This window comes from Coregonus lavaretus, assembly GCF_964263955.1.
Source record: "Coregonus lavaretus genome assembly, contig: HAP1_SCAFFOLD_1748, whole genome shotgun sequence".
Classification (NCBI taxonomy): Eukaryota; Metazoa; Chordata; class Actinopteri; order Salmoniformes; family Salmonidae; genus Coregonus; species Coregonus lavaretus.
The window spans coordinates 34083-58262 of NW_028162815.1; the positions used below are offsets into that span (position 1 = coordinate 34083).

General features: G+C 42.9%; 1 protein-coding gene across 1 annotated transcript in view; it reads right to left on the minus strand.

Moving 5' to 3' along the window:
* LOC311118818 (U3 small nucleolar RNA-associated protein 18 homolog) overlaps positions 1-21368 on the minus strand; it is a gene marked incomplete at both ends in the record, with an annotated part of 41517 nt that extends 20149 nt beyond the window's left edge. Inside the window, 2 exons of the mRNA XM_084193600.1 lie at positions 9725-9899; positions 21180-21368. Of these exons, the coding sequence (XP_084049726.1) occupies positions 9725-9899; positions 21180-21368 (364 nt within the window). The remainder of the gene's footprint in view (positions 1-9724; positions 9900-21179) is intronic.
* Between the last annotated feature and the right edge of the window lie 2812 nt (positions 21369-24180).

Genomic DNA, 24180 nt, shown 5'->3' on the forward strand with positions numbered 1-24180 from the left:
CCAACAGGTTAGATTACTACCTTACAGCCAACAGGATAGATTACTACCTTAAAGCCAACAGGTTAGATTACTACCTTACAGCCAACAGGTTAGATTACTACCCAACAGCCAACAGGATAGATTACTACTTTACAGCCAACAGGTTAGATTACTACTTTACAGCCAACAGGTTAGATTACTACCTTACAGCCAACAGGTTAGATTACTACCTTACAGCCAACAGGTTAGATTACTACCTTACAGCCAACAGGTTAGATTACTACCTTACAGCCAACAGGTTAGATTACTACCATACAGCCAACAGGTTAGATTATTACCTTACAGCCAACAGGTTAGATTACTACCTTACAGCCAACAGGTTATATTACTACCCAACAGCCAACATGTTAGATTACTACCTTACAGCCAACATGTTAGATTACTACCTTACAGCCAACAGGTTAGATTACTACCTTACAGCCAACAGGTTAGATTACCACCTTACAGCCAACAGGATAGATTACTACCTTAAAGCCAACAGGTTAGATTACTACCTTACAGCCAACAGGTTAGATTACTACCTTACAGCCAACAGGATAGATTACTACCCAACATGATAGATTACTACCCAACAGCCAACAGGATAGATTACTACCCAACAGCCAACAGGATAGATTACTACCCAACAGGTTAGATTACTACCTTACAGCCAACAGGTTAGATTACTACCTTACAGCCAACAGGTTAGATTACTACCTTACAGCCAACAGGTTAGATTACTACCTTACAGCCAACAGGTTAGATTACTACCATACAGCCAACAGGTTAGATTACTACCTTACAGCCAACAGGTTAGATTACTACCTTACAGCCAACAGGTTAGATTACTACCCAACATGATAGATTACTATCCAACAGCCAACAGGTTAGATTACTACCTTACAGCCAACAGGTTAGATTACTACCTTACAGCCAACAGGTTAGATTACTACCTTACAGCCAACAGGATAGATTACTATCCAACAGCCAACAGGTTAGATTACTACCTTACAGCCAACAGGTTAGATTACAACCTTACAGCCAACAGGTTAGATTACAACCTTACAGCCAACAGGTTAGATTACAACCTTACAGCCAACAGGTTAGATTACTACCTTACAGCCAACAGGTTAGATTACTACCTTACAGCCAACAGGTTAGATTACTACCTTAGAGCCAACAGGTTAGATTACTACCTTACAGCCAAGAGGATAGATTACTACCTTACAGCCAACAGGTTAGATTACTACCTTACAGCCAACAGGTTAGATTACTACCCAACAGCCAACAGGATAGATTACTACCTTACAGCCAACAGGTTAGATTACTACCTTACAGCCAACAGGTTAGATTACTACCTTACAGCCAACAAGTTAGATTACTACCTTACAGCCAACAGGTTAGATTACTACCTTACAGCCAACAGGTTAGATTACTACCTTACAGCCAACAGGGTAGATTACTACCATACAGCCAACAGGTTAGATTATTACCTTACAGCCAACAGGTTAGATTACTACCTTACAGCCAACAGTTTATATTACTACCCAACAGCCAACATGTTAGATTACTACCTTACAGCCAACATGCTAGATTACTACCTTACAGCCAACAGGTTAGATTACTACCTTACAGCCAACAGGTTAGATTACCACTTTACAGCCAACAGGATAGATTACTACCATACAGCCAACAGGTTAGATTACTACCTTACAGCCAACAGGTTAGATTACTACCTTACAGCCAACAGGTTACATTACTACCCAACAGGTTAGATTACTACCTTACAGCCAACAGGTTAGATTACTACCTTAAAGCCAACAGGTTAGATTACTACCTTACAGCCAACAGGTTAGATTACTACCTTACAGCCAACAGGATAGATTACTACCTTAAAGCCAACAGGTTAGATTACTACCTTACAGCCAACAGGTTAGATTACTACCCAACAGCCAACAGGATAGATTACTACTTTACAGCCAACAGGTTAGATTACTACTTTACAGCCAACAGGTTAGATTACTACCTTACAGCCAACAGGTTAGATTACTACCTTACAGCCAACAGGTTAGATTACTACCTTACAGCCAACAGGTTAGATTACTACCTTACAGCCAACAGGTTAGATTACTACCATACAGCCAACAGGTTAGATTATTACCTTACAGCCAACAGGTTAGATTACTACCTTACAGCCAACAGGTTATATTACTACCCAACAGCCAACATGTTAGATTACTACCTTACAGCCAACATGTTAGATTACTACCTTACAGCCAACAGGTTAGATTACTACCTTACAGCCAACAGGTTAGATTACCACCTTACAGCCAACAGGATAGATTACTACCTTAAAGCCAACAGGTTAGATTACTACCTTACAGCCAACAGGTTAGATTACTACCTTACAGCCAACAGGATAGATTACTACCCAACATGATAGATTACTACCCAACAGCCAACAGGATAGATTACTACCCAACAGCCAACAGGATAGATTACTACCCAACAGGTTAGATTACTACCTTACAGCCAACAGGTTAGATTACTACCTTACAGCCAACAGGTTAGATTACTACCTTACAGCCAACAGGTTAGATTACTACCTTACAGCCAACAGGTTAGATTACTACCACACAGCCAACAGGTTAGATTACTACCTTACAGCCAACAGGTTAGATTACTACCTTACAGCCAACAGGTTAGATTACTACCCAACATGATAGATTACTATCCAACAGCCAACAGGTTAGATTACTACCTTACAGCCAACAGGTTAGATTACTACCTTACAGCCAACAGGTTAGATTACTACCTTACAGCCAACAGGATAGATTACTATCCAACAGCCAACAGGTTAGATTACTACCTTACAGCCAACAGGTTAGATTACAACCTTACAGCCAACAGGTTAGATTACAACCTTACAGCCAACAGGTTAGATTACAACCTTACAGCCAACAGGTTAGATTACTACCTTACAGCCAACAGGTTAGATTACTACCTTACAGCCAACAGGTTAGATTACTACCTTAGAGCCAACAGGTTAGATTACTACCTTACAGCCAAGAGGATAGATTACTACCTTACAGCCAACAGGTTAGATTACTACCTTACAGCCAACAGGTTAGATTACTACCCAACAGCCAACAGGATAGATTACTACCTTACAGCCAACAGGTTAGATTACTACCTTACAGCCAACAGGTTAGATTACTACCTTACAGCCAACAAGTTAGATTACTACCTTACAGCCAACAGGTTAGATTACTACCTTACAGCCAACAGGTTAGATTACTACCTTACAGCCAACAGGGTAGATTACTACCATACAGCCAACAGGTTAGATTATTACCTTACAGCCAACAGGTTAGATTACTACCTTACAGCCAACAGTTTATATTACTACCCAACAGCCAACATGTTAGATTACTACCTTACAGCCAACATGCTAGATTACTACCTTACAGCCAACAGGTTAGATTACTACCTTACAGCCAACAGGTTAGATTACTACCTTACAGCCAACAGGTTACATTACTACCCAACAGGTTAGATTACTACCTTACAGCCAACAGGTTAGATTACTACCTTACAGCCAACAGGTTAGATTACTACCTTACAGCCAACAGGTTTGATTACCACCTTACAGCCAACAGGTTAGATTACTACCCAACAGCCAACAGGATAGATTACTACCTTACAGCCAACAGGTTAGATTACTACTTTACAGCCAACATGTTAGATTACTACCTTACAGCCAACAGGTTAGATTACTACCTTACAGCCAACAGGTTAGATTACTACCCAACAGCCAACAGGTTAGATTACCACTTTACAGCCAACAGGATAGATTACTACCATACAGCCAACAGGTTAGATTACTACCTTACAGCCAACAGGTTAGATTACTACCTTACAGCCAACAGGTTACATTACTACCCAACAGGTTAGATTACTACCTTACAGCCAACAGGTTAGATTACTACCTTACAGCCAACAGGTTAGATTACTACCTTACAGCCAACAGGTTTGATTACCACCTTACAGCCAACAGGTTAGATTACTACCCAACAGCCAACAGGATAGATTACTACCTTACAGCCAACAGGTTAGATTACTACTTTACAGCCAACATGTTAGATTACTACCTTACAGCCAACAGGTTAGATTACTACCTTACAGCCAACAGGTTAGATTACTACCTAACAGCCAACAGGTTAGATTACTACCTTACAGCCAACAGGTTAGATTACTACCTTACAGCCAACAGGTTAGATTACTACCTTACAGCCAACAGGTTAGATTACTACCTTACAGCCAACAGGTTAGATTACTACTTTACAGCCAACAGGTTAGATTACTACCTTACAGCCAACATGTTTGATTACTACCTTACAGCCAACAGGTTAGATTACTACCTTACAGCCAACAGGTTAGATTACTACCTTACAGCCAACAGGTTAGATTACTACCTTACAGCCAACAGGTTAGATTACTACCTTACAGCCAACAGGTTAGATTACTACCTTACAGTCAACATGTTAGATTACTACCTTACAGTCAACATGTTAGATTACTACTTTACAGCCAACAGGTTAGATTACTACTTTACAGCCAACAGGATAGATTACTACCTAACAGCCAACATGTTAGATTACTACCTAACAGCCAACAGGTTAGATTACTACCTTACAGCCAACAGGTTAGATTACTACCTTACAGCCAACAGGTTAGATTACTACCTTACAGTCAACATGTTAGATTACTACCTTACAGCCAACAGGATAGATTACTACCTTACAGCCAACATGTTAGATTACTACTTTACAGCCAACAGGTTAGATTACTACCTTACAGCCAACAGGATAGATTACTACCTAACAGCCAACATGTTAGATTACTACCTAACAGCCAACAGGTTAGATTACTACCTTACAGCCAACAGGTTAGATTACTACCTTACAGCCAACAGGTTAGATTACTACCTTACAGCCAACAGGATAGATTACTACCTTACAGCCAACAGTTTAGATTACTACTTTACAGCCAACAGGTTAGATTACTACTTTACAGCCAACAGGATAGATTACTACCCAACAGGATAGATTACTATCCAACAGCCAACAGGTTCGATTACTACCTTACAGCCAACAGGTTAGATTACTACCTTACAGCCAACAGGATAGATTACTACCTTACAGCCAACAGGATAGATTACTACCCAACGGGATAGATTACTATCCAACATCCAACAGGTTAGATTACTACCGTACAGCCAACAGGTTAGATTACAACCTTACAGCCAACAGGTTAGATTACTACCTTACAGCCAACAGGTTAGATTACTACCTTACAGCCAACAGGTTAGATTACTACCTTACAGCCAACAGGTTAGATTACTACCTTACAGCCAAGAGGATAGATTACTACCTTACAGCCAACAGGTTAGATTACTACCTTACAGCCAACAGGTTAGATTACTACCCAACAGCCAACAGGATAGATTACTACCTTACAGCCAACAGGTTAGATTACTACTTTACAGCCAACAGGTTAGATTACTACCTTACAGCCAACAGGTTAGATTACTACCTTACAGCCAACAGGTTAGATTACTACCTTACAGCCAACAGGTTAGATTACTACCTTACAGCCAACAGGTTAGATTACTACCATACAGCCAACAGGTTAGATTATTACCTTACAGCCAACAGGTTAGATTACTACCTTACAGCCAACAGGTTATATTACTACCCAACAGCCAACATGTTAGATTACTACCTTACAGCCAACATGTTAGATTACTACCTTACAGCCAACAGGTTAGATTACTACCTTACAGCCAACAGGTTAGATTACCACCTTACAGCCAACAGGATAGATTACTACCTTAAAGCCAACAGGTTAGATTACTACCTTACAGCCAACAGGTTAGATTACTACCTTACAGCCAACAGGATAGATTACTACCTTAAAGCCAACAGGTTAGATTACTACCTTACAGCCAACAGGTTAGATTACTACCCAACAGCCAACAGGATAGATTACTACTTTACAGCCAACAGGTTAGATTACTACTTTACAGCCAACAGGTTAGATTACTACCTTACAGCCAACAGGTTAGATTACTACCTTACAGCCAACAGGTTAGATTACTACCTTACAGCCAACAGGTTAGATTACTACCTTACAGCCAACAGGTTAGATTACTACCATACAGCCAACAGGTTAGATTATTACCTTACAGCCAACAGGTTAGATTACTACCTTACAGCCAACAGGTTATATTACTACCCAACAGCCAACATGTTAGATTACTACCTTACAGCCAACATGTTAGATTACTACCTTACAGCCAACAGGTTAGATTACTACCTTACAGCCAACAGGTTAGATTACCACCTTACAGCCAACAGGATAGATTACTACCTTAAAGCCAACAGGTTAGATTACTACCTTACAGCCAACAGGTTAGATTACTACCTTACAGCCAACAGGATAGATTACTACCCAACATGATAGATTACTACCCAACAGCCAACAGGATAGATTACTACCCAACAGCCAACAGGATAGATTACTACCCAACAGGTTAGATTACTACCTTACAGCCAACAGGTTAGATTACTACCTTACAGCCAACAGGTTAGATTACTACCTTACAGCCAACAGGTTAGATTACTACCTTACAGCCAACAGGTTAGATTACTACCATACAGCCAACAGGTTAGATTACTACCTTACAGCCAACAGGTTAGATTACTACCTTACAGCCAACAGGTTAGATTACTACCCAACATGATAGATTACTATCCAACAGCCAACAGGTTAGATTACTACCTTACAGCCAACAGGTTAGATTACTACCTTACAGCCAACAGGTTAGATTACTACCTTACAGCCAACAGGATAGATTACTATCCAACAGCCAACAGGTTAGATTACTACCTTACAGCCAACAGGTTAGATTACAACCTTACAGCCAACAGGTTAGATTACAACCTTACAGCCAACAGGTTAGATTACAACCTTACAGCCAACAGGTTAGATTACTACCTTACAGCCAACAGGTTAGATTACTACCTTACAGCCAACAGGTTAGAGTACTACCTTAGAGCCAACAGGTTAGATTACTACCTTACAGCCAAGAGGATAGATTACTACCTTACAGCCAACAGGTTAGATTACTACCTTACAGCCAACAGGTTAGATTACTACCCAACAGCCAACAGGATAGATTACTACCTTACAGCCAACAGGTTAGATTACTACCTTACAGCCAACAGGTTAGATTACTACCTTACAGCCAACAAGTTAGATTACTACCTTACAGCCAACAGGTTAGATTACTACCTTACAGCCAACAGGTTAGATTACTACCTTACAGCCAACAGGTTAGATTACTACCATACAGCCAACAGGTTAGATTATTACCTTACAGCCAACAGGTTAGATTACTACCTTACAGCCAACAGTTTATATTACTACCCAACAGCCAACATGTTAGATTACTACCTTACAGCCAACATGCTAGATTACTACCTTACAGCCAACAGGTTAGATTACTACCTTACAGCCAACAGGTTAGATTACCACTTTACAGCCAACAGGATAGATTACTACCATACAGCCAACAGGTTAGATTACTACCTTACAGCCAACAGGTTAGATTACTACCTTACAGCCAACAGGTTACATTACTACCCAACAGGTTAGATTACTACCTTACAGCCAACAGGTTAGATTACTACCTTACAGCCAACAGGTTAGATTACTACCTTACAGCCAACAGGTTTGATTACCACCTTACAGCCAACAGGTTAGATTACTACCCAACAGCCAACAGGATAGATTATTACCTTACAGCCAACATGTTAGATTACTACTTTACAGCCAACGTGTTAGATTACTACCCAACAGGTTAGATTACTACCTTACAGCCAACAGGATAGATTACTACCCAACAGGATAGATTACTATCCAACAGCCAACAGGTTAGATTACTACCTTACAGCCAACAGGCTAGATTACAACCTTACAGCCAACAGGTTAGATTACTACCTTACAGCCAACAGGTTAGATTACTACCTTACAGCCAACAGGTTAGATTACTACCTTACAGCCAACAGGTTAGATTACTACCTTACAGCCAAGAGGATAGATTACTACCTTACAGCCAACAGGTTAGATTACTACCCAACAGCCAACAGGATAGATTACTACCTTACAGCCAACATGTTAGATTACTACCTTACAGCCAACATGTTAGATTACTACCCAACAGCCAATAGGATAGATTACTACCCAACAGCCAACAGGATAGATTACTACCCAACAGCCAACAGGATAGATTACTACCCAACAGCCAACAGGTTAGATTACTACCCAACAGCCAACAGGATAGATTACTACCTTACAGCCAACAGGTTAGATTACTACTTTACAGCCAACAGGATAGATTACTACCCAACAGCCAACAGGTTAGATTACTACCTTACAGCCAACAGGTTAGATTACTACCTTACAGCCAACAGGTTAGATTACTACTTTACAGCCAACAGGTTAGATTACTACCTTACAGCCAACAGGTTAGATTACTACCTTACAGCCAACAGGTTAGATTACTACCTTGCAGCCAACAGGTTAGATTACTACCCAACAGCCAACAGGATAGATTACTACCTTACAGCCAACATGTTAGATTACTACCTTACAGCCAACATGTTAGATTACTACCCAACAGCCAATAGGATAGATTACTACCCAACAGCCAACAGGATAGATTACTACCCAACAGCCAACAGGATAGATTACTACCCAACAGCCAACATGTTAGATTACTACCTTACAGACAACATGTTAGATTACCACCTTACAGCCAACATGATAGATTACTACCTTACAGCCAACAGGTTAGATTACTACCCAACAGCCAACAGGATAGATTACTACCCAACAGCCAACAGGTTAGATTACTACCTTACAGCCAACAGGTTAGATTACTACCTTACAGCCAACAGGTTAGATTACTACCTTACAGCCAACAGGTTAGATTACTACCTTACAGCCAACAGGTTAGATTACTACCTTACAGCCAACAGGTTAGATTACTACCATACAGCCAACAGGTTATATTACTACCCAACAGCCAACATGTTAGATTACTACCTTACAGACAACATGTTAGATTACTACCTTACAGCCAACAGGTTAGATTACTACCTTACAGCCAACAGGTTAGATTACTACCTTACAGCCAACAGGTTAGATTACTACCATACAGCCAACAGGTTATATTACTACCCAACAGCCAACATGTTAGATTACTACCTTACAGACAACATGTTAGATTACTACCTTACAGACAACATGTTAGATTACCACCTTACAGCCAACATGATAGATTACTACCTTACAGCCAACAGGTTAGATTACTACCCAACAGCCAACAGGTTAGATTACTACCTTACAGCCAACAGGTTAGATTACTACTTTACAGCCAACAGGTTAGATTACTACCTTACAGCCAACAGGTTAGATTACTACCTTACAGCCAACAGGTTAGATTACTACCTTACAGCCAACAGGTTAGATTACTACCTTACAGCCAACAGGTTAGATTACTACCTTACAGCCAACAGGTTAGATTACTACCCAACAGCCTTGGGGTTCTAGTGACTCCCCATGGCTTCCTCCTCCTCACCTCTGACAGTGTGGACAGGGATCACCTTGCCCTCCATCATGTCGTAGATGTAGAACAGCTTGTTCCTGAAACTGGTGGCCACCACCTGCTCCCCGTCCACGCTGAACTGGGCCTTGTGCACCGGGAACTTCTCCAGGTGGATACTCTGGATCTTAGGGTTGGTCTTCCCATCAACCTGGAGAGGAAGGAGTGATATTTAGAGTGAGGTGGAAGGTAATTAATATTAGTACAGACTTATCTGTTAGTGTCACAGATTCACTAAATAACCCTAAAATAATCATCCCTAAGGATGTTTGGTGGTCCATTGAGAGTTTTGTATTTTTTTTAGCTTATAGTTTGTATGGTCAAATAAAAGACCTGGAGGATTTCATTAAAAGCATATAGCCCCAACCGGCCCGTTTATGACATTGTTTTCTCATGATTTGGTTGGGTCTAGTTGTGTTGTTGTTGTTGTTGTCGTCCTGGGGCTGTGTGGGGTCTGTTTGTGTTTGTGAACAGAGCCCCAGCACAAGCTTACTTAGGGGACTCTTCTCCAAGTTCATACAGTGTGTTTGTGTGTGTTTGTGTTGATGTGTATGTGTATACTGTATGCATCATGCATGTGTGTACAGTGAGGGAAAAAAGTATTTGATCCCCTGCTGATTTTGTACGTTTGTCCACTGACAAAGAAATGATCTGTCTATAATTTTAATGGTAGGTTTATTTGAACAGTGAGAGACAGAATAACAACAACAAAAATCCTGAAAAACGCATGTCAAAACTGTTATAAATATATTTGCATTTTAATGAGGGAAATAAGTATTTGACCCCCTCTCAATCAGAAAGATTTCTGGCTCCCAGGTGTCTTTTATACAGGTAACGAGCTGAGATTAGGAGCACAATCTTAAAGGGAGTGCTCCTAATCTCAGTTTGTTACCTGTATAAAAGACACCTGTCCACAGAAGCAATCAATCAACCAGATTCCAAACTCTCCACCATGGCCAAGACCAAAGAGCTCTCCAAGGATGTCAGGGACAAGATTGTAGACCTACACAAGGCTGGAATGGGCTACAAGACCATCGCCAAGCAGCTTGGTGAGAAGGTGACAACAGTTGGTGCGATTATTCGCAAATGGAAGAAACACAAAATAACTGTCAATCTCCCTCGGCCTGGGGCTCCATGCAAGATCTCACCTCGTGGAGTTGCAATGATCATGAGAACGGTGAGGAATCAGCCCAGAACTACACAGGAGGAGCTTGTCAATGATCTCAAGGCAGCTGGGACCATAGTCACCAAGAAAACAATTGGTAACACACTACGCCGTGAAGGACTGAAATCCTGCAGCGCCCGCAAGGTCCCCCTGCACAAGAAAGCACATATACAGGGCCGTCTGAAGTTTGCCAATGAACATCTGAATGATTCAGAGGAGAACTGGGTGAAAGTGTTGTGGTCAGATGAGACCAATAACATTATGCTTTGGGGGTGTTTTTCTGCTAAGGGGACAGGACAACTTCACCGCATCAAAGGGACGATGGACGGGGCCATGTACCGTCAAATCTTGGGTGAGAACCTCCTTTCCTCAGCCAGGGCATTGAAAATGGGTTGTGGATGGGTATTCCAGCATGACAATGACCCAAAACACACGGCCAAGGCAACAAAGGAGTGGCTCAATAAGAAGCACATTAAGGTCTTGGAGTGGTCTAGCCAGTTTCCAGACCTTAATCCCATAGAAAATCTGTTGAGGGAGCTGAAGGTTCGAGTTGCCAAACGTCAGCCTTGAAACCTTAATGACTTGGAGAAGATCTGCAAAGAGGAGTGAATCAAAATCCCTCCTGAGATGTGTGCAAACATGGTGGCCAACTATAAGAAACGTCTGACCTCTGTGATTGCCAACAAGGGTTTTGCCACCAAGTACTAAGTCATGTTTTGCAGAGGCGTCAAATACTTATTTCCCTCATTAAAATGCAAATCAATTTATAAAACATTTTAGATGCGTTTTTCTGGATTATCTTGTTGTTATTCTGTCTCTCACTGTTCAAATAAATCTACCATTAAAATTATAGACTGATCATGTCTTTGTCAGTGGGCAAACGTACAAAATCAGCAGGGGATCAAATACTTTTTTCCCTCACTGTATGTGCAAACGTGCATGTGTATCCTACAGTATGTGTGTATTGAGGAAGACCTCCACAGTCAGGCCTGGCTGGGATTGAGAGGGGTAGAGAAGAGATTAAGCACTAGAAGCTCACTTCTATCCTCCAGCTAGTTCCTCAGCGTACTGTACCCAGTCACTTCTGCTACATTTTCTGCTCCTCCAATCACAGCACTGCTGCACTGCATGAGGACAGACAGGCACACTGTCAGCTATTTTAACAGCTTAGCACTGACAGCCCTGGTGATGGGGAGAGAAATAGGAAATAATATTTTCCTTTGAAATAACTGGAATAACTTCATGGGGATGCACATGTTGGATCAGCAGAAAGAGGGAGTGATTGAGAAGGAAGGGAGGGAGGGGGGAGGGGGGGGGAGCGTTTTTATAGTGTGTCATGACTACCAAGAAGACAATAACTTTGTCATTTTAACAGCTAGTGGACCTTCCAGTGGTTGTGGTTATATAAGGAGAGCATGGGGAGGGAATAGGGGATCTTACGTATCTTCCTCCCCAACTCTCCCCTCTTATACTGTACTGACTGTAGTCTGACTGCCGTGTGTTAAATGTATGATGCAGTGATTGATTGAGGGTCGTCTCCTGTCTAACCTCACACACACACAGTGGAGCCAAACTGATCCCAGGGTCAGGAGATTGAGGAATGTCACAGGAGCATGGCTGCTTCCAAAGGTATTTTCTCTTGGGAAGTCAGGAGGGAAAACAGGATCTAGGGGGAAGTGGATGAGGCTTGGGAAGGTTTTTCCATGCTCCTGTGAGATTCCCGCTGGGCGAATGGATCGGGAACATACAAGCGCTGTTTAACCCCATATCCCACCGTGCCAAGGTGATTATGGATCTGTGTGTGTGTGTGTATGTGTGTGTGTGTGTGTGTGTGTCTGTGTCTGTGTCTGTGTCTGTTTGTGTGTGTGTGTGACTCATGCCCCCCTCTGTCATATATGAAAGAAAGGAAACAAGATATAATATGAATGACAAATACAAGTTAGACGTCGACACGACCTTGAACTGAACACTTACGACCACTATACACACTTTCTAGCTCTGACTTTGCTGATAGCTACTTTATTGAGGAAAAATGTACTTTCTATGCCTGTGATATGTGGTTGTCCCACCTAGCTATCTTAAGATGAATGCACTAACTGTAAGTCACTCTGAATAAGAGCGTCTGCTAAATGACTAAAATGTAAATGCAAATGAGGTGTTGGTGTTTCCAGGTTGAGCACCAGGAGTCTGGCAAGCGACATTACTGCAGTGTTTATATGGTGCAGATATGGACTCTCTGGTTTGGCGTGCTGTGTGGCTGGTTCTGGATCACCAAGGGGAGCGCTGCATCTCTCCACCTGTCAGCATCATCATGTCTTCTATCCTATTATACACATGACTAATTGTCACGCCCTGACATTGAGATCTCTAGTTGAGTTGGTCAGGGTGTGAAATCTAGTTTATATATTTCTATGTTGGCTGGGTGTGGTTCCCAATCAGAGGCAGCTGTCGGTCGTTGTCTCTGATTGGGGATCATAGTTAGGCAGCCATGTTGCCTACCTTAGTTGTGGGATCTTGTTTCTGTTTCTGTTGGGCTTGTTTGATGTTTAGCCTCTTGAACTTCACGTTCTGTTGGATTTTGTTATTTTGTCTGTGTTTATTAAAATAAACTACTATGTACGCATACCACGCTTCACCTTGGTCCGATCCTTTACACAACGAACGTGACACTAATGTCCTGATGAAGGATAGAGAGAGCCTGGTCGTATCCACACACACACACACACACACACACACGCCCACACACACATTGTACACACACACCCTGTACACACACACACACACACACACACACACACTCAGTACACACACACAAACACGTCCACACACACTGTACACACACAAACACACACATACTGTACACACACACATACACACACACAACACACACACACAAACACGTCCACACACATACTGTATACACACACAAACACAAAAACACACATACACACACACACAATGATATGATGATTGTGACGTTAACTATGATGATGTTGGTGATGATGATGACGCTGTCTATGATGATGATAAGGTATTTTTTCCCTCTCCGTCTCTCTGGAAGCTGTCCCAGTTCTAACTAAATCCAATTAAAAAGGCTTTCATCTCACTACACTTCATTAAAGACATAAAGAGTGTGGCTCACCCCAGAGAGAGGCAGCAACAGAAAGGATTAGGAAAGACTAACTCATCTAAACGCTCCGCTCTAAAAAAAACAACCATCCTTTTTAATAAGGAACCCATTTAAACAGGCCATATTGGATTAGCCAAATCCAGCCTCCCTGCGAAATACGATGAGGAGGGAGGAAGGTCATTTTGTGTGCTGTACCAATAAGCTTGTTTCATCTAGCTGTATATACAGTGGGGAGAACAGGTATTTGATACACTGCTGATTTTGCAGGTTTTCCTACTTACAAAGCATGTAGAGGTCTGTAATTTTTATCATAGGTACACTTCAACTGTGAGAGACGGAATCTAAAACAAAAATCCAGAAAATCACATTGTATGATTTTTAAGTAATTAATTTGCATTTTATTGCATGACATAAGTATTTGATACATCAGAAAAGCAGAACTTAATATTTGGTACAGAAACCTTTGTTTGCAATTACAGAGATCATACGTTTCCTGTAGGTCTTGACCAGGTTTGCACACACTGCAGCAGGGATTTTGGCCCACTCCTCCATACAGACCTTCTCCAGATCCTTCAGGTTTCGGGGCTGTCGCTGGGCAACACAGACTTTCAGCTCCCTCCAAAGATTTTCTATTGGGTTCAGGTCTGGAGACTGGCTAGGCCACTCCAGGACCTTGAGATGCTTCTTACGGAGCCACTCCTTAGTTGCCCTGGCTGTGTGTTTCGGGTCGGTGTCATGCTGGAAGACCCAGCCACGACCCATCTTCAATGCTCTTACTGAGGGAAGGAGGTTGTTGGCCAAGATCTCGTGATACATGGCCCCATCCATCATCACCTCAATACGGTGCAGTCGTCCTGTCCCCTTTGCAGAAAAGCATCCCCAAAGAATGATGTTTCCACCTCCATGCTTCACGGTTGGGATGGTGTTCTTGGGGGTTGTACTCATCCTTCTTCTTCCTCCAAACACGGCGAGTGGAGTTTAGACCAAAAAGCTCTATTTTTGTCTCATCAGACCACATGACCTTCTCCCATTCCTCCTCTGGATCATCCAGATGGTCATTGGCAAACTTCAGACGGGCCTGGACATGCACTGGTTTGAGCAGGGGGACCTTGCGTGCGCTGCAGGATTTTAATCCATGACGGCGTAGTGTGTTACTAATGGTTTTCTTTGAGACTGTGGTCCCAGCTCTCTTCAGGTCATTGACCAGGTCATGCCGAGTAGTTCTGGGCTGATCCCTCACCTTCCTCATGATCATTGATGCCCCACGAGGTGAGATCTTGCATGGAGCCCCAGACCAAGGGTGATTGACCGTCATCTTGAACTTCTTCCATTTTCTAATAATTGCGCCAACAGTTGTTGCCTTCTCACCAAGCTGCTTGCCTATTGTCCTGTAGCCCATCCCAGCCTTGTGCAGGTCTACAATTTTATCCCTGATGTCCTTACACAGCTCTCTGGTCTTGGCCATTGTGGAGAGGTTGGAGTCTGTATGATTGAGTGTGTGGACAGGTGTATTTTATACAGGTAACGAGTTCAAACAGGTGCAGTTAATACAGGTAATGAGTGGAGAACAGGAGGGCTTCTTAAAGAAAAACTAACATGTCTGTGAGAACCGGAATTCTTACTGTAGGTCTGTATGGAGGAGTGGGCCAAAATCCCTGCTGCAGTGTGTGCAAACCTGGTCAAGACCTACAGAAAACGTATGATCTCTGTAATTGCAAACAAAGGTTTCTGTACCAAATATTAAGTTCTGATTTTCTGATGTATCAAATACTTATGTCATGCAATAAATAATTACTTAAAAATCATACAATGTGATTTTCTGGATTTTTGTTTTAGATTCCGTCTCTCACAGTTGAAGTGTACCTATGATAAAAATTACAGACCTCTACATGCTTTGTAAGTAGGAAAACCTGCAAAATCGGCAGTGTATCAAATACTTGTTCTCCCCACTGTATGTGTATCTTTGTGTAGGGGTGGCATGTGCCCTTTTTGATAAGAAGGGCCCTTTTCCTCCCCTGCCTGACTTGTGTGGATCCCCATGAGCGAAAGAGAGAGAAAGAGAGAGGAAGAGAGAGAGCAAAGAAAAGTGAGAGATGGAGTTGGGAAAGAGGAGAGAGAGAAACATGAAGGATGGAGTTTGAGAGAAAATGGAGAGATGAAGAGAGGAAGAGGTTGAGGAAGAGCATGCGGTCTCGTGTCTGTTGGTCTGTATGATTCGCTGCGGTGGGTCAGAGGCTTTCACACGCCTTTATGAATGCTTATTTTGAGCGGAGCCCGTGCTGCCCTAATCTTTAGCGCTCGCCTGAATGAGAAAGCTGATTAAAACCCAATTATATGCTTCAGATTTGGCCTCTAGTAAAGCCTTGGCTGATTGGACACGCTCAGAGTTTGGACTCAGGCCTGGGTGCATGGGATGCCTTGGGTCCCAGTGAACCATGGCTGAGCCGCAAATGGCACCCTATTCCATATATAGTGCACTATTTTTGACCAGAGCCCTATGGGCCCTGGTCAAAAGTAGTGCACTAAATAGGAAATACGGTGTCATTTGGGATGCAATCCATGTGTTTCTGTGGTTGAGGACACAATGCCTTGACGTGCACTGTACTGTGTGAGGACGATAGGGTGCGTGTGGTACAGTGGGGGAAAAAAGTATTTAGTCAGCCACCAATTGTGCAAGTTCTCCCACTTAAAAAGATGAGAGAGGCCTGTAATTTTCATCATAGGTACACGTCAACTATGACAGACAAATTGAGAAAAAGAAATCCAGAAAAGCACATTGTAGGATTTTTAATGAATTTATTTGCAAATTATGGTGGAAAATAAGTATTTGGTCACCTACAAACAAGCAAGATTTCTGGCTCTCACAGACCTGTAACTTCTTCTTTAAGAGGCTCCTCTGTCCTCCACTAATTACCTGTATTAATGGCACCTGTTTGAACTTGTTATCAGTATAAAAGACACCTGTCCACAACCTCAAACAGTCATACTCCAAACTCCACTATGGCCAAGACCAAAGAGCTGTCAAAGGACACCAGAAACAAAATTGTAGACCTGCACCAGGCTGGGAAGACTGAATCTGCAATAGGTAAGCAGCTTGGTTTGAATAAATCAACTGTGGGAGCAATTATTAGGAAATGAAAGTAATTCAAGACCACTGATAATCTCCCTCGATCTGGGGCTCCACGCAAGATCTCACCCTGTGGGGTCCAAATGATCACAAGAACGGTGAGCAAAAATCCCAGAACCACACAGGGGGACCTAGTGAATGACCTGCAGAGAGCTGGGACAAAAGTAACAAAGTCTACCATCAGTAACACACTACGCCGCCAGGGACTTAAATCCTGCAGTGCCAGACGTGTCCCCCTGCTTAAGCCAGTACATGTCTAGGCCCGTATGAAGTTTGCTAGAGTGCATTTGGATGATCCAGAAGAGGATTGGGAGAATGTCATATGGTCAGATGAAACCAAAATATAACTTTTTGGTAAAAACTCAACTCGTCGTGTTTGGAGGACAAAGAATGCTGAGTTGCATCCAAAGAACACCATACCTACTATGAAGCATGGGGGTGGAAACATCATGCTTTGGGGCTGTTTTTCTGCAAAGGGACCAGGACGACTGATCCGTGTAAAGGAAAGAATGAATGGGGCCATGTATCGTGAGATTTTGAGCGAAAACCTCCTTCCATCAGCAAGGGCATTGAAGATGAAACATGGCTGGGTCTTTCAGCATGACAATGATCCCAAACACACCGCCCGTGGCTTCGTAAGAAGCATTTCAAGGTCCTGGAGTGGCCTAGCCAGTCTCCAGATCTCAACCCCATAGAAAATCTTTGGAGGGAGTTGAAGGTCCGTGTTGCCCAGCGACAGCCCCAAAACATCACTGCTCTAGAGGAGATCTGCATGGAGGAATGGGCCAAAATACCAGCAACAGTGTGTGAAAACCTTGTGAAGACTTACAGAAAACGTTTACCTGTGTCATTGCCAACAAAGGGTATATAACAAAATATTGAGAAACTTTTGTTATCGACCAAATACTTATTTTCCACCATAATTTGCAAATAAATTCATAAAAAATCCTACAATGTGATTTTCTGGATTTTTTTTCTCATTTTGTCTGTCATAGTTGACGTGTACCTATGATGAAAACTACAGGCCTCTCTCATCTTTTTAAGTAGGAGAACTTGCACAATTGGTGGCTGACTAAATACTTTTTTTCCCCACTGTATGTGAATGTTGGTGTGTGAGTGTTTGTGTGTGTATGTGAATGTGTGTGTGTGTGTGTGTGTGTATATAACTTGTGTTTGCTGTTGTAGATACAGTGTTAAGATTTGCGTTGGGGATTGTGTGTGTTTAAATTAAAATAGAACAGAATAGAATCCACTCTAAGCTTTAGTTACTGTACTAGAGGAAGGGGACAGCTTGTTACAGTAGGACTTATATCCTTGTCATTATATCTCTCTTCAATGTCCATAACGCCCCCTTTCTTTTCCACATCAGACTATTCTGTGGAGTATATGATGCAATTGTATAGGTTTGACAATATTAAATTCCCTAAAAAGTCCTATGGGACTGGTGTGTTTCTCTATCCTGACAGCCAGTACAGTGTGTGTGTTTGTGTGTGTGTGTGTCAGTCAGTAGGGGGTTTATATCTCATATAAATGCACTGGGGAGGTAGAGGAAGATGGAGGCAGGAAGTGGTGGCTGGTGTCACTTTGAATCGGAGGACGGGCTCATAATGACTAGTAATTAATGGAACAACATCAAACACATACCGTTCCATTTATTGAATTCCATTCATTAATATGAGCGGAGAAGAGAAGAGAAGAGAAGAGAAGAGAAGAGAAGAGAAGAGAAGAGAAGAGAAGAGAAGAGAAGAGAAGAGAAGAGAAGAGAAGAGAAGAGAAGAGAAGAGAAGAGAAGAGAAGAGAAGAGAAGAGAAGAGAAGAGAAGAGAAGAGAAGAGAAGAGAAGAGAAGAGAAGAGAAGAGAAGAGAAGAGAAGAGAAGAGAAGAGAAGAGAAGAGAAGAGAAGAGAAGAGAAGAGAAGAGAAGAGAAGAGAAGAGAAGAGAAGAGAAGAGAAGAGAAGAGAAGAGAAGAGAAGAGAGAGAGAGAGGAGAGGAGAGGAGAGGAGAGCTAGACTCCTAGTCTTTGTGACAAGGTCAAGGTCACCTCTGCCAGGACGATCGCACCTGGTCACTGTCTATCCGAGAGATGAGCTCTCTCTGTGTGTGTGCATACGTGTGGTGGTTCAGGAGGCATCCTGACAAGCATCCCCTCCCTCCCCCCTCCTTTTCTCTCCATCTTGCCTCACTTTATTATTAGTGGCAGCTACAGGGGCAGTGGAGCGGAAAATTCCCATCGAGAAACAAACCGGCATCTGCATATTACAGCCCTGTTTCACGTCTGCCATGAGCGAATAAATTAACACATGAATAACAATGAAAGTCACCGGCGAGTTGCCTCTAGCGCTCTAAGAGGCTGCGCCGTGTGCTAGTCTGGAGGAGAAGAAAGTTGTCTTTTAAGTGGAGGAACAGTGAAGCAAAGTGGTGGGAGGTTGAGCACTAGCATATTTGGCATATGACACAGAGTAGGCTACAAGGAGTGGAATGTTAGCTAAAAAGAATGGTACCCAGGCTAACCAGATCTGTCTGCCAATCAAAGATGACGAGCGTGACCATGTGATTCAATTAAAGAGAGTCACAAACAGAACTGTGTGTGTGTGTGTTTGTGTGTGTGTGTTCATTCACAGGGTCCACTGACAGAGAAACACTGTCATCTTGCCTAATTGCCAATGAGATGAGATATCTATTTCAGGGTTTGTTTTGTGCAATACATGGCAGTCCCTCTCTATGTCTGTCTGTGAGGCCTAGTCAAGGAAAGCGTTTACCACTGGAGTTTAGACGGTATCCTTCCTCCTTCCAGATCAGACGTGACGGATGGTAAGCGTGTGTGAACTTTGAGCTAGTACAAACTTCCAATGGCCATCTATCATGTGTCCATTACTGGGCAGCCCCGCTTCACTGGGTAAATGACAGTGTTTATCTGTGTCCCCCCTCCCTCCCTCCCTCCCTCCCTCCCTCCCTCCCTCCCTCCCCTCCCTCCCTCCCTCCCTCCCCTTCATCCATTTGCCTCTCTGTCTTTCCTTTACTCAGTGCCCCCTTTATCAGCCTCTATCTCCCACCGCCCAGCACCTCTCTCCTCCACTATCCCTCTATCCCTCTATCAGAGGTACTAAGCCACTCTGGTGTAATCTGGGTCTTCTTAGGGGCCATAACACCCTCATATTTGACACATTCATCCCACCACACTCCTTCAAAAACATATTAACTGAGCTGCTGTCTGATCAATGTACCTGCTGATCATTAAGTCTGCTGTGTTGCCTTGGACTTTTCTGCTCGAACCCACTGTGAATTTCTTATTGTTGTATTTTTGATGAATTTGTACATTTCCTCTGTGTAGTGTGTATTTTTCTTTTTTTGTGGTATTGCGTGTTGTCCTGTTCACTGTTGCAATGTTATGACTATTGGCCAGGTCGTTATTGTAAATGAGAATTGGTTCTCAATTGACTTATCTGGTTAAATAAACGTGAGAAAAAAATTTATGGGGCCTGGAGGATGGATAATATGCTGCAGGAAGAGAGGGGGAAGTGAGGCCTTGTACTGCCCAGAAACACAGCCTTTCTTTGGGCTTTCTCACCAAGGGCCTGGGGTGGAGGGGGTGGAGTGGTGGACATCTCCAGTAGAGGGGGGCAACCAAACAGACAAGGCTGTTATGATGACTAGACATCCATTACAAACAGAGAATGGAACAGGATGTTGAACACAAACATATATAATTCTATGGTTGAACACTGCATGAGGTCGGTTTGATAAGAGAGAAAATGTGTTAAAAAGGGAACTGAGGAAAAGTAGGGATTGATATTCTGTGACATTTAAGAAAGTGGCACACCGTTCTATTAATTTGACAGAGCGCTGTGTGACAACAAAAGCTTTGGATATGCTTTGGATATTTATACTAGATAATAACAGATAGTGAGTATGGCCTAGTCTCCACAGGACAGACCGACAGACAGACAGGCAAACAGTCAGACAAGACATACAGACAGGCAGACATGGGTAAACAGTAAAGACAGACAGACGTGTGGTGGTCTATTCCTTCTCCTCTCCGTACCGTCTCCCTGCTCCAGACTTTTCCCGCTCCACTGGGCCCTGCGTGCCGATCCGAAACACAACCTTTTCCCAGAGTCTAAACCGGCGGGACACGAAGGACCAAACCCCAGGGCGAGGGGGGCAGAGACAGAGTACATGGCTACATAGCCAAACGTCATTTATGGAAATAGAAGTGTTGGCATATGCTATGAGGAGACAGGGAAGGTTTCTGTATTAGAGATTATCGATTATATTAGAGATATTCTTTCACTGGAGTCTTCTATTGACGGCATAGGGATATGTACTGTCTCCCGAGTGGCGTAGTGGTCTAAGGCACTGCATCGCAGTGCTAGCTGTGCCACTAGAGATCCTGGTTCGAATCCAGGCTCTGTCGTAGCCAGCCGTGACCGGGAGACCCATGGGGCGGCGCACAATTGGCCCAGCGTCGTCCAGGGTAGGGGAGGGAATGGCCGGCAGGGATGTAGCTCAGATGGTAGAGCATGGCGTTTGCAACGCCAGAGTTGTGGGTTCAATTCCCACGGGGGGCCAGTATGAAAAATAAAATAATGTATGCACTCACTAACTGTAAGTCGCTCTGGATAAGAGCGTCTGCTAAATGACTAAAATGTTTTAAAAAATGTATGTGGCTGACAGACACATCAGATGGACCGATCAGGGACTGACTAGCCACATGTGGTGATACCCAGGGCTTAAGGTGTGTCTCGACGCTGCTGCACACAACATGACACAAAAGCACGTGCACACACGCATACGCACACTATGACACATACATGTCCAAAGGCACAGTGAGTGAGGAAATTCATTTCCCTCCACAGGGAATAAATAAAATGGGAAAATGGCGAGGCGGCACAAAAATAAAACGCAGATGCGCAAATGCATTCATGCAGAAAATCCCAGCCTTTAATCCAATCCCTCACGCTTTATTAAAACAGAGTGAGAGAGAGAGAGAGATAGAGACAGACAGGGACCATGAAGAGACACACACTGACTCACACATGCAGACACACACATCACAACAACAAGCTTTATCATAGGCCGTGGAAAGATCAGAACCAAGAAAGAGGTAGAGTCAGAGTATCTCTCTCAGTCTCACATAAAAACATACAGAGACACACCCAAACACACACACATACACACAAACATAGAGACACCCACACCACAATAGCATGCTTTATCAATTCTCGAAGATATGAAAAGAGATGCCAAGCAGAAAATAAACAATAGTAACTCAGACACAGACACAGCCTTTACTGTGGTCTGAGCATCCACCCCCTCTAGTGACATCAGGTCAAATCAGACCAAGCCACTGTCCCCCCCCCTCCCTCCCTCCCTCCCTCCCTCCCTCCCTCCCTCCCTCCCACTAAATTAAGAGGAGGAAGAGCTATCCCAACATGCATCTCATCCACATGTTAGTGGACCTGTCCCGCCCCGGCAGACTCTACGCCTCTTTTAATTGGCTCTCAAAATATTTTGGGAGGCGCTGGTGTGACAGGTTAAAGGACATATTCATAGCCTCTTATATACTAAAAAGTATTAGTAAGTTCATGGTATGTAAGGATCTTAAAATATCTAAGGTTAAAAAGATCATGCATTCAGTACTAGTTCATAGAGATTGATAAAATTCATAATTGTGTTAAAAGGTTAAAATCCGTCAAGTGTACAAAGGGTAAAAATTGTAAGAGGAATGTGTAAACGTTATATTGACTACTTTATTTTGTGGTGCCTAATTTAAGGGTAAAAGTGTTAATCTGTGATCTACTAAATGCTCTTAATCTATGAGCCTGAGATCGATTGCTCTGGTCTCCACCCAACTTCCCAGGGAAATCGCGGTCTTTTTCCTCATTATACTAAAGTTTTCAGTGAGGAAACATAACTGCATCACTCTCGTGATTATTTCTCCCCTTTTTCAGGTACGTTATTGATATAAAATGAGTTAATTTGAATGTAATAACTTGCTAACATGTCAAGAGAGTTTAAGGTATGTTTTAGTAACATATTGAGTAAGTTGGGTTGCTGATATTAAGAGCTTAAATAGACAAATTGATTAGTTACAGGAATCAGGACTAATAAAGCCAATACAATGGCCTGTTTTACGAACAGTGGGCCTACCACATGGATGGGCATTCATAACATTCCATTGTGGGCCGACATGTTAGGCTACACCCCATTAATCACGAACCAACACCGACATCTTTTGGACATCTTTTTTTGGTCCTGTCTGGACTGGAGGTGCAGTCCGGACCGGCCTGGATTTCCACGTCCTCGGACGTTGGTTTTTGGTCCAGTCCGGACCAAATCTGAACCAATTACAGACGTCTATGTTTGGTTCAGATTTTGTCCGGTCTATACACACGTTTTTGAGCCGTTTCCGCTCTACTTCCTGAACTCCTCCCGTCGATGCAATCCACTTCCGTTCTGCCGGGCTGGGTTTGTTTTGCTAGCTAGCTCCGTTGTGCCGACAAAGCACTGACATCGCAGTGACAAAGAGGATATAAAAATTACAATTACAACATGAAGAAAAGTGGTTCGGGAACGACGTGTGCGGTAGTTGGTTGCAAAAACTCGAGAAAGCACCTGAACGAGTGGTTAGATAGAGAGTGCTACGACCACAAACCAGCTACGAAGAGGCAATGTCCATGCGCTCCATTGTTTACATTTTTTCGCAAGCCTGATACCGACTCGGAATCAAGGACCTGGCTGAAGGCATTGAATCTAAAGAAACCACCCCTCAACGTTTTTGTTTGTTCCTATCACTTTGTTGACCAAAAACCTACCAAGGATAATCCTTTCCCAGAGTTGTGGTTGGGATACAATCGCCCTCCCCAGCCAAAGAGGCGTCAACTCACCCAGCGGACCACTGCCTCCCCCCAGATAAAGAAACGCAGACTTGAATCTGAGGGTAAGTTCAGCAACTTTAGCTATGAAGCTGACAATACTGTTAATTATGAAGAAGTTGTCATACATTAACAT